The sequence below is a fragment of the Globicephala melas genome, chromosome 13, assembly GCF_963455315.2.
Source record: "Globicephala melas chromosome 13, mGloMel1.2, whole genome shotgun sequence".
NCBI lineage: Eukaryota > Metazoa > Chordata > Mammalia > Artiodactyla > Delphinidae > Globicephala > Globicephala melas.
Genome location: NC_083326.1, coordinates 73,245,156 through 73,260,089, shown reverse-complemented (window position 1 = coordinate 73,260,089; position 14,934 = coordinate 73,245,156). Strand labels below are relative to the sequence as shown.

General features: G+C 42.7%; 1 protein-coding gene across 2 annotated transcripts in view; it reads left to right on the top strand.

Moving 5' to 3' along the window:
* RNF10 (ring finger protein 10) overlaps nucleotides 1-14,546 on the top strand; it is a 31,855-nt gene extending 17,309 nt beyond the window's left edge. The window contains exons 7-17 of one of the 2 annotated variants that reach the window (XM_030860556.3): nucleotides 2,221-2,381; nucleotides 3,701-3,826; nucleotides 4,136-4,412; nucleotides 4,627-4,760; nucleotides 5,763-5,880; nucleotides 6,119-6,220; nucleotides 7,235-7,390; nucleotides 10,178-10,278; nucleotides 12,669-12,726; nucleotides 12,824-12,982; nucleotides 13,579-14,545. In XM_030860556.3, the coding sequence (XP_030716416.1) occupies nucleotides 2,221-2,381; nucleotides 3,701-3,826; nucleotides 4,136-4,412; nucleotides 4,627-4,760; nucleotides 5,763-5,880; nucleotides 6,119-6,220; nucleotides 7,235-7,390; nucleotides 10,178-10,278; nucleotides 12,669-12,726; nucleotides 12,824-12,982; nucleotides 13,579-13,655 (1,469 nt within the window). In that variant the 3' untranslated portion in view covers nucleotides 13,656-14,545. Of the gene's footprint in view, nucleotides 1-2,220; nucleotides 2,382-3,700; nucleotides 3,827-4,135; nucleotides 4,413-4,626; nucleotides 4,761-5,762; nucleotides 5,881-6,118; nucleotides 6,221-7,234; nucleotides 7,391-10,177; nucleotides 10,279-12,668; nucleotides 12,727-12,823; nucleotides 12,983-13,578 lie in introns of both variants that reach the window. The other variant, XM_070046983.1, reaches the window with a different exon arrangement.
* Nucleotides 14,547-14,934: the final 388 nt, after the last annotated feature.

Here is a 14,934-nt window from a genome sequence, read left to right as displayed (position 1 = left end):
GAGCATTGAATTAAAGTGGCATTTCAGTTTCTGGGCAAAAGAGATTTTTCAATAAACAGTATTGAAACAGTTGACTCTTATGGAAAAAATAAAATGAAATTAGATCTCTATCTCATACCATTCATAAAAATCAATTTCTGATGGATTGAAGAATTAAATGTAACGAAATCCAAAACTTTTAAAAGAAAATACAGGAAAATATCTTTATAAATCCTCAGGTTTTTTACCTGGATGGAATTTTGAACCAGGCTGAAACCATAGATGCTATAAAAGAAAAAGATTGATGAATTTGATTTTATAAGAATAAAATCCAGCAAGACTGCTCAGAGTCAACAGGTGATAAATAAACTTAGGGGAAGGTTTACACATTTAAAATACAGATTAATGTCCAGAACATACAGGTGTTCTATAAATTAGATGAACAGTCTAGTAGAATAGGCTAAGCATCTGGCAAAGCATTTCCAGGAAAAAGATATCTGAATAACTCCAAGTATCCACAGAGGTTTAACTTTGCCTAGAGTTATGCAAATCAAAATGCCTGTCATAGTCACTCTCACGCACGCACACGATGAGGCAAATACAGGCATACCTCGTTTTGTGCTCCACAGATACTGAGTTGTTTTTTTTTAACAGATTGGAGGTTTGTGGCAACCCTGCTGTTGTCAGATGATGGTTAGCATTTTTTAGCAATGAAGTATTTTTTAAATTAAGATATGTACATCGTTTAGACATAGTGCTATTGCACACTTAATAGACTACAGAATAGTGTAAACAAAACTTTTATATGCACTGGAAAACCAAAAAATTTGTGATCCACTTGATTGTGATGCTCACTTTATTGCAGTGGAACCAAACAGGCATATCTCTGAGGCATGCCCGTACTGGGTTTTGGCAGGGGTGGGGAATTAGGTACTCTTGTTCTTCATAGGAGTTTAAATCGATACAGCCTTTTGTGTGTGTGTGTGTGGGGGGGGGGGGGTGGATTTGGTAGTATTTAAAATATGCACAACCTTTGATTCAGCATTTATACTTAAATATGATAAAGAAGTCATTTGTACCAAGGAGCATGTATAAGGATATTTTTGTTACAGTGTAATAGAAATTGGCAATAACCTAAATGTTCCACAAGAAACTTTCATTAGAGTATATCATGCTGTCGAACATGATACAGAAGGTAAAAATGAGATAGATCTGTGTATTACATTTTAAAGTCCACAAAATCTGGGGGAGGGAAATAAAGGAAATAAATCATCCATGATCCTTTTATCCAGAGGTACCCCCCAAATGTTAATTGTACAGTTTTCTTCTATGCGTGTATGTTTTTGTGAGATTGGGATTGTTTTCTTCTTTGGCATCTTTTCTTTCCCCATGTAATGTGGCTATTTCTCCGTGTCACTAAATTCCTCCTCCTTAGAAAAGCATTTTTAATGTCTGCAGAATTCTCTTTAATGAATATACCATCATATCATTAACTTCCTTTATTGGACTTACTAGTTGGTTGCAGCTTTTCTAATACTAAAGATAATGCTATAATTAATGAACATTGTTTTTTCAGTTTTTTGGTTTCTTTTTGGCTGCAACTCACTGCTTGTGGGATCTTATTAGTTCCCCAGTCAGGGATTGAACTCAGACCCTCAGCAGTGAAAGTGTGGAGTCCTAACCACTGGACCGCCAGGGAGTTCTGAGCATTAATTTTTTGACTACATCTTTGGTTTTCTTAGGATAGCTTTCTTGTGTTATGGGGTCAGAGTTACAAACCTTATATTAAGGTCATTGCTAAAATTTTTTAAGGAAAACATGCTAAATCAGTCCGTTTTCACTTTAGGAAAAAAGCTGTGTATGAAAGTTCCTATTTAGTCACACAGCCGTGAGCTTTTTTTTGGCTGCGTTGGGTCTTCGTTGCTGCGTGCGGGCTTTCTCTAGTTGCAGCGAGTGGGGGCTACTCTTCGTTGCGGTGCGCGGGCTTCTCATTGCAGAGCACGGGCTCTAGGCTCGCGGGCTTCAGTAGTTGCAGCACTCGAGCTCAGTAGTTGTGGCACAGGGGCCCTAGAGTGTACAGGCTTCAATAGTTGTGGTGCAAGGGCTTAGTTGCTCCGTGGCATGTGGGATCTTCCTGGAGCAGGGATAGAACCCGTGTCCCCTGCATTGGCAGGTGGATTCTTAACCACTGCGCCACCAGGGAAGTCCCGCATTTCTGTCATCTTGTTGGCTTTCTTGTAGATGAACAGCACAGCCAGTACTCCAAATTGCTGCTGGCCTCGAAGGAGCAGGTGCTGCACCGGGTGGTTCAGGAAGAGAAAGCAGCACTAGAGCAGCAGCTGGCAGAAGAGAAGCACACTCCCGAGTCCTGCTTTATTGAGGCAGCTATCCAGGAGCTCAAGGTGAGATGATGCACGGGAAATGGGATGGGGTGGTGGGGATTAGTTACTTCAGCCCCACATTTAAGATTACAAGCGGGGAATGGCTAAAAAAGTAGGTTTGCTTTGGGCTTTGGTGATAGGAGGGGAAGGGGTTGACCTAGGGATTTTTAAACTGCTCTCTGGAGCTGAAAGGAACAAGTCAAGGTGATCTTATAACTGAGACCCTTGAGTTTCTAGATTAGCTGTGTTCTTAATTAAGCAAGGTAGGTTTTTTTGTTCTTTAGGAAAACATTTGGATTTATTTTTGGAGATGTTTTATTTGAGGGACATTGTGGAGAAATTACTATGGCCTCTCCAGCGGGCTCTAGCAATGCCTGCTGAGGATTTTGGAGCAGCAAGAATTATCCATATATAGAATCCCTTATGTCCTGTATCGTCTACAATAGAGATTCTTAAACTTGAACAAGCATCAGAATCACTGGTTGTTGTGTTCCACCCTGAGAGACTGATTCAGTAGGTCTAGGCTCAGTAAGCTTAATAATTTGCATTATCACAAATTCCAGGGTGGTTCTGATGCTGCTCATCCCCAGATCACATTTTGAGAATCATTGATCTATATTAGAACAATGAAAGCCCCCATGAAAGGGGCTGTGTTATTTTTTTCTCACTTAAGCTCCATAACCTGGTGTGATAGAACAAGTATCCCCTTTCATGGATGAGGAGATGGAATCATGGGTTAGATAATTTACTTGAGGACATATAACTAATAAGAGGTGAAGCTGGTATTTGAATTTCTCTCTAACTCATAAGTCCTCTTTGGGCAGCGTTCTGTGTATTTATTGGGTTGGCCAAAAAGTTCGTTTGGGTTTTTGTAATGTCTTACGAAAAACCCGAACGAACTTTTTGGCCAACCCAATACTTCTAAATTTCTTTCTGTAGTGCGGAGCATTTGTTCAAATGCATTTCAGGGAGAAGAAAAGCTGCCTAGAAGTAGAGCTATCCGGGTTGAGGTGGGGGTTGCCCAGACTCTTTGTCTCCTGCACTGGGGCTCTCTCAAAGCTTCGCTCGTAAAAACTAGAAGACTAGTCCTGTGTCCTGGGATTTCTGTTCAGGAAGCTTTTTTGTAGTGTTGTCGTTATCTTTGTCAGAGATGCTAAGCAGAGTACCATCCCATTTGAGTACTAGGTGTTTTTGCTTCCTGCTTCCCTTAAAGATTGAGAATTCTAAGTACTTAGACTCTTCCTTTTTGCCTTTTAACTTTTGCTCCTGTTGAGAAAGGCCATTGTAAGATTTGGCCCTTCACACTAAGTATGTTTCTGGTTTTCTCTCTGGTGCTGTAGACTCGGGAAGAGGCTCTGTCAGGATTGGCTGAAAGCAGCGGGGAGGTCGCTGGTGTCGTGGCTGCTCTGGAACAACTGGTGCTGATGGCTCCCTTGGCGAAGGAGTCCGTTTTTCAACCCAGGAAGGTTAGTGTCCCAGTTACAGACTAAATGGCTGCCATTCCTCAGGTGCTGCTCTTCAGCTGTTAGGCCCTGTTGTGAGGTTTGAACTTTTTTGGGGTAAGAGGGAACTATGAGTATTTCCTATGTGCTTTTAAATTAATTAATTAATTTATTTATTTAAAAATTTTTCCAATGTGCTTTTTCTATGTGTGTTCTTTCCCCAGTGATGTTAAATCAGTGAATGTGACAGCTAAGGTAAACCTCAAGAGAGCTTGGTTCCTGTGCCTGCCTTTGCCACATGTTCTTTCTGTGACCTACAGTTTGTCCCAACAGGGCATGCTGGAGTATCTGTCTGCTTTTGATGAAGAGACCACAGAAGTTTGTTCTCTTGGCTCTCCTCCTCGTCCTCTTGCTCTCCCTCTGGTAGAGGAAGAGGAAGCAGTTTCTGAACCAGAGCCTGAGGGGTTGTCAGAGGCCTGTGAGGACTTGGAGTTAGCAGAAGACAATCTTGGAGAGGGGACCATTTGTACCGAGTCCAGCCAGCAGGAACCCGTCACCAAGCCAAGCATCACACACCTGAGCAGCTCTCCTTGTTACTACTTTTACCAAGGTGAGTGTCCCTGAGGAGGAGGGCTGGGTTGCTGCTTAATGATTCAGAGACGTGATCTGGCTCTCTGAGCAGAGGGAGGTATTGCCGCTAGCTCCTGGGCAGATGGGGTCTGTTGTGCCTTTCAGCTTGGGGAGGGAGAGTCGGGCCTGGGATAAGGAGGGCCTGACTTGAGGACTGGCCAAGAGTATTGTGTGATAGAGCCACTTGTCTTCAGCGGAGGATGGGCAGCACATGTTCCTGCACCCCGTGAATGTGCGCTGCCTCGTGCGGGAGTATGGCAGCCTGGAACAGAGCCCTGAGAAGATCTCAGCCACGGTGGTGGAGATCGCTGGGTATTCCATGTCTGAGGTAAGGGCCTGCCTTGCGAGGTGGAGGGGCAGGAAGCGGCATTAACCTAGTCTCTTTGTGGTGGGCCTAGCTGAACCAAGTTCACAAACTTTCAAGGCCTTTAGTCTTGAAAGGTTTTAAGTCTTTTTGTTAGTGATGGTGCCTGTGAATTTTTAAAAAGTTAAATGACCCTCCCCCACTGTGCCAGGGTTCTGTTAGGTCACTCACCACTGCTCCCTGTATCACAGGTTCATTTATTGTGGTTTGGGAATAGAGATGTCTCCTACTTTCAGAGATGAGTTTGTTTTTGTTTCTCCTTATTGCTTGGGAGAAAATGGCAAGAAAACAAAGTCCTTGGAGGCTTTAAGGTAGCTTACACAAGCTCGTTATGAATTTTTGGTTTAGCAGCTACCTGTGAATTAGTGTCTGATAATTTACATATGTGAATATTTGCTCTTTGAGAGTTACAGTTGTATTGATCACAAATTTGTTAAAAGCCTTAAACTTAGAGATTTTTTAAGTACTGTGAACTTTCCATCAATCATGCAGAAAAAGAATTAAAAGAAAATTAAATTAATGACCTTCATTTTTTATTATTTTAGGCCAAGCTTTGCTCAGTAGGGAAACCTGCTTTATCTGCCTTCTCAGTTATCATTAATTCAGTCAGTGGTTCCCAGATTTTTTTCCCAGTAAATAACTCTTACCTTCCTTATTCTCCCGTTTGTTGTGGACCCCCAGAAAAGCTGAAACAGCTGATCAGCTTTAGATCATTCATTACCAGCCTCAATTCATTCATTTGCAGCACAAACCAAAAAACTGCTTTTGGTTGCTTATTCTACCTTACGGTAGGTTAATTGACAATTTCTGTTCAGCTTTTCAAAAGCTGATAACTTGAGCACTAACTCTTTGAGCCCCATTGCCATCTGAGAGGGTGTGGTGTACTGCCTGATACCTGGGGTGGGAACCTCTGCTCTTAGAGTTAGGCCTGGTCTTAGTTGAGCATCGGTCCCTTTTCCCTTGTAGGATGTGCGACAGCGTCATAGATACCTCTCTCACTTGCCGCTCACCTGCGAGTTTAGCATCTGTGAACTGGCTCTGCAGCCTCCTCTGGTCTCTAAGGAAACCCTAGAGATATTCTCAGGTGAGAATGCCCCCTACTTTGCTTCCCTTTTTAGTGGAGTTTAGGGATTCTTGTGACTAGAAACCCACAAGAGGAAGTAAGGAGCTTTTGTCATGAGTCTCAGAACCTCCTGATACGCTCCATCCGTTCATCCAATCCAGCTGGGCCCACTCGTGTGCCCTTAGCTACTAGCCAAGTGGGAGGAGTTAATGGCCAGGTTGTCCTGCATTTGTCTCCTCACAACCTCACCAACCCGCAGATGATATTGAGAAGAGGAAGCGGCAGCGCCAGAAGAAGGCCCGGGAGGAACGTCGCCGAGAGCGCCGGATTGAGATGGAGGAGAACAAGAAGCAGGGCAAGTGTAAGTTCAAGAACTCTCATCTCAGTGATGAGCACAACTGTGCATCACTGTACAGAGATCCCGTGCCTGGGCCCAGGGGCCAGACTGTTTAGGTCGTATGTCAGGTCTGCCACTTGCTTTCTTCAGCTCTTAAATGTGAGTTGTGAGAGTACCTCCTTACTTGTAGGCTTACATGAGAATTAACGAGTTGATGTTGGTCAAAGTGCATAGCACATAGTAAGTTCATCCTTGGCATAGTGGGTGAAAAAACCCTGGGTGGGCGGGGGAAGGGAATTGGAGATCTGCTGCATGTTGGGGATAACTGGCCCTGTGCTCTCTGGATACATTGTTGGCCTCACCTTTGACTCTGGAGACATCTATACATAGCAAGTCTACCAGGAGAGTTTGAAATAGTAGAGACCTATTGACAAACTAGGAAATACGTGCAGGAAGTTAGATTTGAGCTCCTTAATACCAGTAAGTAGAATCTTTTGATCTGGTTCTTAAACATAAGCTTCACTGAACCAAGGACTGTGTGACATGAGGGTCTAGTTAACCTCCTGAAAACAAGGAATTGAGTCCTTGGCTAGGGAAAGGACTTAACTATTTTGACTCCATGTGGTATGGTAAACATAAATGTTTTACTTCTTCAACTGGGATAAGTGTATAGCTGGCATACCAGTGTTGTGTAGCTGTTTAAAGCACAAGTCCTGAATAGTTGAGAAAAGTGATGTTTCAGGAACAAAGGCTTTTTTGTTTTAATTTTTTATTATGGAAATATTCAAACACAAGTATACAGAATATTATAATTAACCCCCAGGTTTATCACCTAGCTTCAACCAAGAAGAGTTAGAGCAAGGCTTTTATACTAAAACAAAGGCATATTATAAAGTGACAGTTACTATAAATTTGGGTTTTAAAGCTCTGTCTCCATCATTCAGATCCCTGGGGGATTCATATTGACTGTCCACAACTGTTGGAAAAGATTTGAGGGATTCTGTACATGGGCCTACCATTCTCGTCTTTGCTTTGCAGACCCAGAAGTCCACATTCCCTTAGAGAATCTACAGCAGTTTCCTGCCTTCAATTCCTATACCTGCTCCTCTGATTCTGCTTTGGGTCCTACCAGCACCGAGGGCCATGGGGCTCTCTCCCTTTCTTCTCTTAGCAGAAGTCCAGGTTCCCAAGCAGGTAAATAGAGTTGGGATTTAAAGAATCAAGTTGACCACCAGCCACAGACCTTAAGCAAAGCCCTAGTGTCTGAATTTACAACTGTGATCTCGGCATGGTGGGGGTCTTTACGGGACTAACCTTACTTGGGTAGTTAATAGATTCCTGAGATCCATCAAATTGCTACTATTTGATTGACTTTTCCATTGGCTGTACCGACTTAGCTTCTAAAAACCTCAGGCAGCTCATATAGCAGGTTAAACCTAGATTCTTCTCCACAACCCAGCTGTTTTATTTCTAGTTTCTACCTTAAAGATACTCCCCCTGTTTGTGTGAACATCTTTATTTATGTTGTCTTATTTATGATAGGGAGAGAAAACAGCCTAAAGTATACTGGTAGGGAAATGGCTAAATTACAGCATTTTTACTATGAAATTCTTTACACCTACTGAAAAAGGAAATAGCTCTCTTCCTGAACTAATGGATAGACCTTTAAGATAAAAGGAAGTTGTAGAACAAGACAAAACATGACACCATTTTTGGGTTAAAAAAGCCACACAAAACAAAGCATTTCAGTATGGGTTTATATGTCTAAATGTATAGAAAAATACTGGGATGATTGTGTTGCAGACCGGTAACAGTGTTCCACTCTAAGGAGTGAGGTCAAGATTGAGAGGCCTTCAGCCTTTTTTTTTTTTTTTTTTTAGCATCTTTATTTGCGTATAATTGCTTTACAATGTTGTGTTAGTCTCTGCTATATAACAAAGTGAATCAGCTATATGCATACGTATATCCCCATATCCCCTCCCTCTTGCATCTCCCTCCTACCCTCCCTATCTCACCCCTCTAGTTGGTCACAAAGCACCGAGCTGATCTCCTGTGCTATGCAGCTGCTTCCCACTAGCTGTTTTTTTTGTTTGTTTTTTTAAATTAATTAATTTATTATTTTTGGCTGTGTTGGGTCTTTGTTTCTGTGCGAGGGCTTTCTCTAGTTGCGGCGAGCGGGGGCCACTCTTCATTGCGGTGCAGGGGCCTCTCACTATCGCGGCCTCTCTTGTTGTGGAGCACAGGCTCCAGACGCGCAGGCTCAGTAGTTGTGGCTCACGGGCCTAGTTGCTCTGCGGCATGTGGGATCTTCCCAGACCAGGGTTCGAACCCGTGTCCCCTGCATTGGCAGGCAGATTCTCAACCACTGCGCCACCAGGGAAGCCCCCCCACTAGCTGTTTTACATTTGGTAGTGTATATGTGTCCATGCCACTCTCTCACTTTGTCCCAGCTTACCCTTCCCCCTCCCCGTGTCCTCAAGTCCATTCTCTACATCTGCGTCTTTATTTCTCTCCTGCCCCTAGATTCATCAGAACCATTTTATTATTTAGATTCCATATGTATGTGTTAGCATACGGTATTTGTTTTTCTGACTGACTTCACTCTGTGTGACAGACTCTAGGTCCATCCACCTCACTACAAATAACTCAATTTCGTTTCTTTTTATGGCTGAGTAATATTGCATTGTATATATGTGCCACATCTTTATCATTCATCTGTCGATGGACACTTAGGTTGCTTCCATGTCCTGGCTATTGTAAATAGTGCTGCAGTGAACATTGTAGTACATGACTCTCTTTGAATTATGGTTTTCTCAGGGTATAGGCCTTCAGCCTTTTAAAAATGTTTTTCCTTATATATAGAATGTGTTAATGTGTCATGAAATTAAACAGTTAAAAGGAGTTACTATAATTTCAGAGAGCTGTCTTTTCTGATCTTCATCCTCCTGGCAGATAGTTTCTGATACTTAAAATTTATTTTTGTCAGGCATTTTCAATGAAAAGTCCAAGATCAGAATATTTAAAACTCTTGGTGACTCTTGTGATCATATGCCCATCACTTGGCAGATTTAGGAACCTGAGACCAAGGCAGGGACTTGGTTAGTGGCAGGGACTGGGACTAGAATCTGGGTCTTGAGGGCTGCACAACACTTATGCTCTTCATAATGAGAAGAGAGCTACTAAAGGAACTACTAAAGCTACTAAAGGAACATGGCAAAACACTGACTACATCATCTGTGATAAAAAGATTGCGTTTTCACATACTAGCTTTTCTGAAGTTATTTGGGCTTTAATGTATTCAGGCAAGAGCAGTTGGATGGTCCTAGGAATAAAAGTACCACAGAGCCCTGGCTGACTGTGGCAGGGCCTGCTGCTGGGAGAGTGAATAGGCCTCTCCCTCCCAGCAGTGATCAGGGCAGTGGGTAGACTGATCTGTGGGAAATGTTCAACCCTAGGTCAGAAAGGATGGGAAAGACTAATTTCCCTAGGGAGTATCAGGGAAAAGCTTGCATCTTGCTGGATTTTGCTGCTGTATGTGTTTTGGATTCTAACTGAATATTCCCAGGTCATAGACTTCTTTTGGCGGGAACATAAAGGCTGACATGATTATATTTTATATCTTTTCTTGGAGCTTTTTCATCCATATAAAACCATTCTCTGACAGTCCGATACCTAGGCCTTGAGAACCGGCTGATGTGGAGAGGATTTTTCTTACTGTGGGAATAGATTTTGCTATGCCTTCTAGTGTTATTGTAACCATTAAACTTTTCTCTCTCTATGCTGATCACTCCTGTGAACAATAGGCCATGTTCTTGGTTTTATAAGCATATGGCAGAGTTGAAAGTGGATCACAGTTAGCTTTCTGAGGCAGGGTTGGTAATTATCCAGACCCGATTCTGGGTTTGTTTCTTCTTTCTTATTAACAGGACACTAACTTTTTGGAACTTGACTTGTATAATCAGGTCTCTGGTTCCCTTTCAGACTTCCTGCTGACCCCTCTGTCACCCACGGCCAGTCAGGGCAGTTCTTCATTCTGCGTTGGGAGTCTGGAAGAAGACTCTCCCTTCCCTTCCTTTGCCCAGGTAAACCTGTTGCTTGTGAAGCAGCCCAAGGGTATTTAACATGAACTCTGATGCTTGTTCTTTCTGGAAATCCCTCTGTTGGAGATGGGGAGACTTACGGGCTAATGTTGCACTGACTCTAATAACCATGGAAGGCTTTTTAAAGATGGAAGGTCATGGAGTTAGTCTCAGATATTACCATAGACTTACCAAGGAAAGTGGCTAAGAGTAGTTGAGGAAGAATCAGGAGTTTTAATTATTTAACACATCAATAGATATACTTTTATACTGAGCACTGTTCTAGGGGCTGGGGATATGTTAGTCAATTTTAACTGGTCCCTGGTTCTAGGACCTCTGATTCAGTGGTATCTGTTACATACAATAAACCATTCTTCTTCACTTTGGGAAAGGGAAAGTTGTCTTGATTATCCTGTAAGTAGCCAAATCAGCTTTCTTGAGGAGTTGGGTTGGAGGCAACACTAGGCTAGTGAGATTTGATGTCAGATCAGTATTAATCTTTAAAACAAGCGAAACACTCAGCATTCCTGTATTCAGATAACTGAGGAAGATGGACAGACAGCTTGACAAGCAGCCTTGTAGGAGGTTAGTGTTCACTTCTTTGGGGCTAGTTTGGAATTGTTAGCTTAACAGTTCTTTAGAGCAGTTAGTTGATCTGGGTATTTCTCACGTACAAACGGCAGTTTGTGCTGAGGAATAAGCAGGAATTGAACTTTGGTGAGGAGAGTCTTTGAAGTCAAGGAGGATGAAATAATTGAGAGCAATCCTGAGAATGAACTGCTAGGTTTCAGAGGTTATAAGCAAGTGGCTCCTAGGAGTTAGGTCAATGCCTAAGTTGTTTTTTTAGCTAGGTTTTACTGCCATTGCTTTTTTCAACTTTATAGTTTGAAAAACTTCAAACTTAAAGAGTTGAAAGAATAGTATAATGAACATTCATACCTTTCACCCAGATTTACCAGTTGTTACTATTTTGCTATATTTGCTTGCTTTTCTCTCTCTTTTTTTTTTGCTATGTTGAAAGTAAGTTACAGACCTCATGAATGACACTTGACAACTAAATACTTGGGAGATACATGCCCCCAAAATGACATTCTCCTGTATAACTACAATTACCATTATCACATCAAAGACAGCTGATTTAATACTATCTAAGATGCCACATATTTTTATTTTCCCATTTGTTTCAGTGTCCTGTATTGTTTTTAGTCAGATTTAATCAAAGACTATTCATTGCATTTAGGTTTTCAAGTCTCTTTAGTGTCCTTTGATCCATAACGGTTCCTCTGGCTTCTGTTTTTTTGTTTTTTACCTGTGACATGGATATTTTTGAAGCATCCAGACCAGTTGTTCTATAGATTATCCTATAGTTGAGATTTTTCTGATTGTTTCTTTATGAGTGGTCTCAGGTTAAACATTTAAACATTTTTGTCAAGATTAAAATATAGGTGATATATTTTAATGACCTTGGAAGAGTAAGATGATTCAGATGTCGTACTATTGGACCCCAGACTCCCAGGGACCAAGGGAGCAGATCATCAAAGTGTGGCACATGATGAAGTTTATCAGTGAAATCAGCATCTGCCAGTTGAACTCATCTTGCACAACATGCAAGCCCCACTTTGGTAAACATTTAGGACAGGCATTCCTACTTGTATCTTCTTGGGGTTGTCTTTTGGTAAAATTCACCCTGCTTTGAGTGGCATGGTATGTGTGGCAGCTGGGATGCATAGTGGCCCTCAGCACTTACAAAGCTGGTCTTGGCCAAGTGGGATGAAAAATTTCCTCACTCAGGGGCAAGAGGAATTGTTGTTCTGATTTTACTGTACTTGCAGGAATATGGTTTATGGCTGGATCTAAAAGTTAATAGTTAAGGAACTATTGGAAAAGCAAAGACCACAAGGTAACGAGGGCTGTGGGAGCAGTTTCGAGATAAAGTTAAATTGATTTTTGTGGCCTTAAGTAACTGAGGTTTGATAGCCAGGTGGTTTGTTTTAAAATTGGAAGGTCCTGTACACTCCTTATTCTAAGAGGTTGATGTTTTTAGGAGTCTCCAGAAGAGTAGGAAAATTTGTCAGAAGCAGGCAATGACACAGTCAGGATTCCCAGCTTCAGAATCTGAGTATGAATCTCTTGTGCCTTCTTTGCAATATGCTTTACCTGTTTGCTAAGGAACAACTGGTTTCCCACCTTGTGAGTTTCATTGCCAGTTCCATTGGTCAGGATATAGAGGACATGACCAAAACAGTGTTAAGGAGAGAAGTATCTAGAAAATCTTTTTCCCAGAGGGGTAGTTGGTTCTTTGTCTCCCGTACCAGTCGGTGTCAAGGTAGGAGTCTGGAGAAGAAATGGCGTCAGCTACTTAAATTCTTTCCTCCCCTTTCCCACTTTGGCAGATGCTGAGAATTGGAAAAGCAAAAGCAGATGTGTGGCCCAAAACTGCTCCAAAGAAAGGTGAGAACAGCCCTCTGGTAAAGGGGAAATTTGGCCCCTTTCAGAAGGTAAAAGGCTCTAGTGTTGTTTCTACAATTTTAACACTGGTGTTTTTTAGGTGAAAACAGCTTAGGTCCTCCTGCCCCTGTGGACAGCGATGGGGAGAGTGATAACTCAGACCGTGTTCCTGTGCCCAGTTTCCAGAATTCCTTCAGCCAAGCTATTGAAGCAGCCTTCATGAAACTGGACACGCCAGCTACTTCAGATCCCCTCTCTGGTAAAGGCACAGAAGTGGGGTGCTCAGCTCAGGGCTGTCATTCCCTCCTGGATCCAGTGGCAGACATCACTAATCAGTTGCATTTTTCCCTCTGAGCCTCAGGGCTCACATTCTAGTGTCAACTAACATTCCATTTGGTACGTTAGCACCTTTTTGCACCCCAGATTAGTTCTTTTGAGGCCTTGGTGTGAAATTCTGAGGACTTTTTTTTTTTTTAACCTTCTAAGACACAGTGGTGGAGGGTGGCTAATAGATGAAGGTCAGGCTTGAAGCACACCCCCGCTCTGTGGTGTTCATGAACTAGATAAGAACAACACTGGTATTTATGCGTGCTTCCTGTGTGCCTGGCGTTGTGCTAATTTTATTCTCCCAATACCATATTAAATGGGTATAATTCACATTACAGACGAGGAGCTGGGCTGGGGACGTAAGTGATGTACCTGAAGACAAACACCAGAGTGTGCAAGGACTGGTATTTGAATCCAGGTCTAATTCCAGAGCCTGCACTCCTAGCTGCCTGCGACTATCATTAATGAAAACTGGCCAGGGGCAAGGCGATGGCATTCTAAGCTAAGCTGTTTCTGTTTTCTGTTTAGAAGAGAAAGGAGGAAAGAAAAGAAAAAAACAGAAACAGAAGCTCCTGTTCAGCACCTCAGTCGTCCACACCAAGTGACACTACTGGCCTGGCTACCTTCTCCATCTGGTTTTCTTTTTTCTGCGCTTTTGTTTTGCTGCTGTAATTTTTAAGTATTTGAGTTTGAACAGATTAGCTCTGGGGGGAGGGGGTTTCCACAATGTGAGGGGGAACCAAGAAAATTTTAAATACAGTGTATTTTCCAGCTTCCTGTCTTCACACCAAAATAAAGTATTGACACTCACAAGAGATCTCTTCCTGCCACGGTTTTTAGTTTGTTGCCAGGTTAGTCTTTTTGACCCATGTGTAGTTAGTTTTTCTCAACCTGAACTAAGTTTGAGTCCCTTGGAGCAGCCCACATCAGTGTTAGTGTTACAGCATTGCTCTGCTGTGACATCTTGTGTCAGGGCACCATGCTTTCAGCACACCTAATAGTTGAATCTTTTCTATCTGTTCAGTTCTCCTCTTGTTATCTTTAAGAAACAGAGGGATGGGAATAATATGGATTTAGGACACCCAGCTTAAATTGCAGTTTTTCTTCTGACAAATAACCACGCTGTGGTGTCAGACCCAGGTTGCACTGGCATGTGTGATGGAGGGTTTTGCCTCTTGAACGTGGCTTCTGTTTGGCAAGGAAAGCTGTAACTGTCATTGACGAAGGAAGCTTGGGGACTTGGCAACCTTTGGATCAAGCTTGTTTCAAGTGACAGTGGCCTGAGTTACAGGAACAGAGGAGCCTGGCACACCCGGAGGAAGAGCAGGACAGGTTTAAAAGCGGTGGGCTTGCCCACTGCCTCCCTGTTGCCTAGAGCAGTCTCATGCCTTGGTTTCAGCTGAAGTTGGCTGATGTGAACTATTTTGCTGCTTAATAAAGTAACCTCTAGGTGTAATAGACGATGAAGGCCAATAGTTGGAATAAATCACCTCCACAAGCATTGTGAGCATTCTGGTTTCTTTAAGATGATTTCAGGGCAGCTTTTTTAATTTTTTTTTTAGTATTTATCTGTTTGGTTGCACTGGGTCTTAGTTGTGGCTGGCGGGCTCCTTAGTTGTGGCATGTGAACTCTTAGTTGCAACATGCATGTGGGATCTAGTTCCCTGACCAGGGATCAAACCTGGGCCCCCTGTATTGGGGAGCACTGAGGCTTACCCCTTGCACCACCAGGGAAGTCGCTAGACATATACTTTTTTTTTTTTTTTTGTGGTACGTGGGCCTCTCACTGTTGTGGCCTCTCCAGTTGTGGAGCACAGGCTCCGGACGCGCAGGCTCAGCGGCCATGGCTCACGGGCCCAGCTGCTCCACGGCATGTGGGATCTT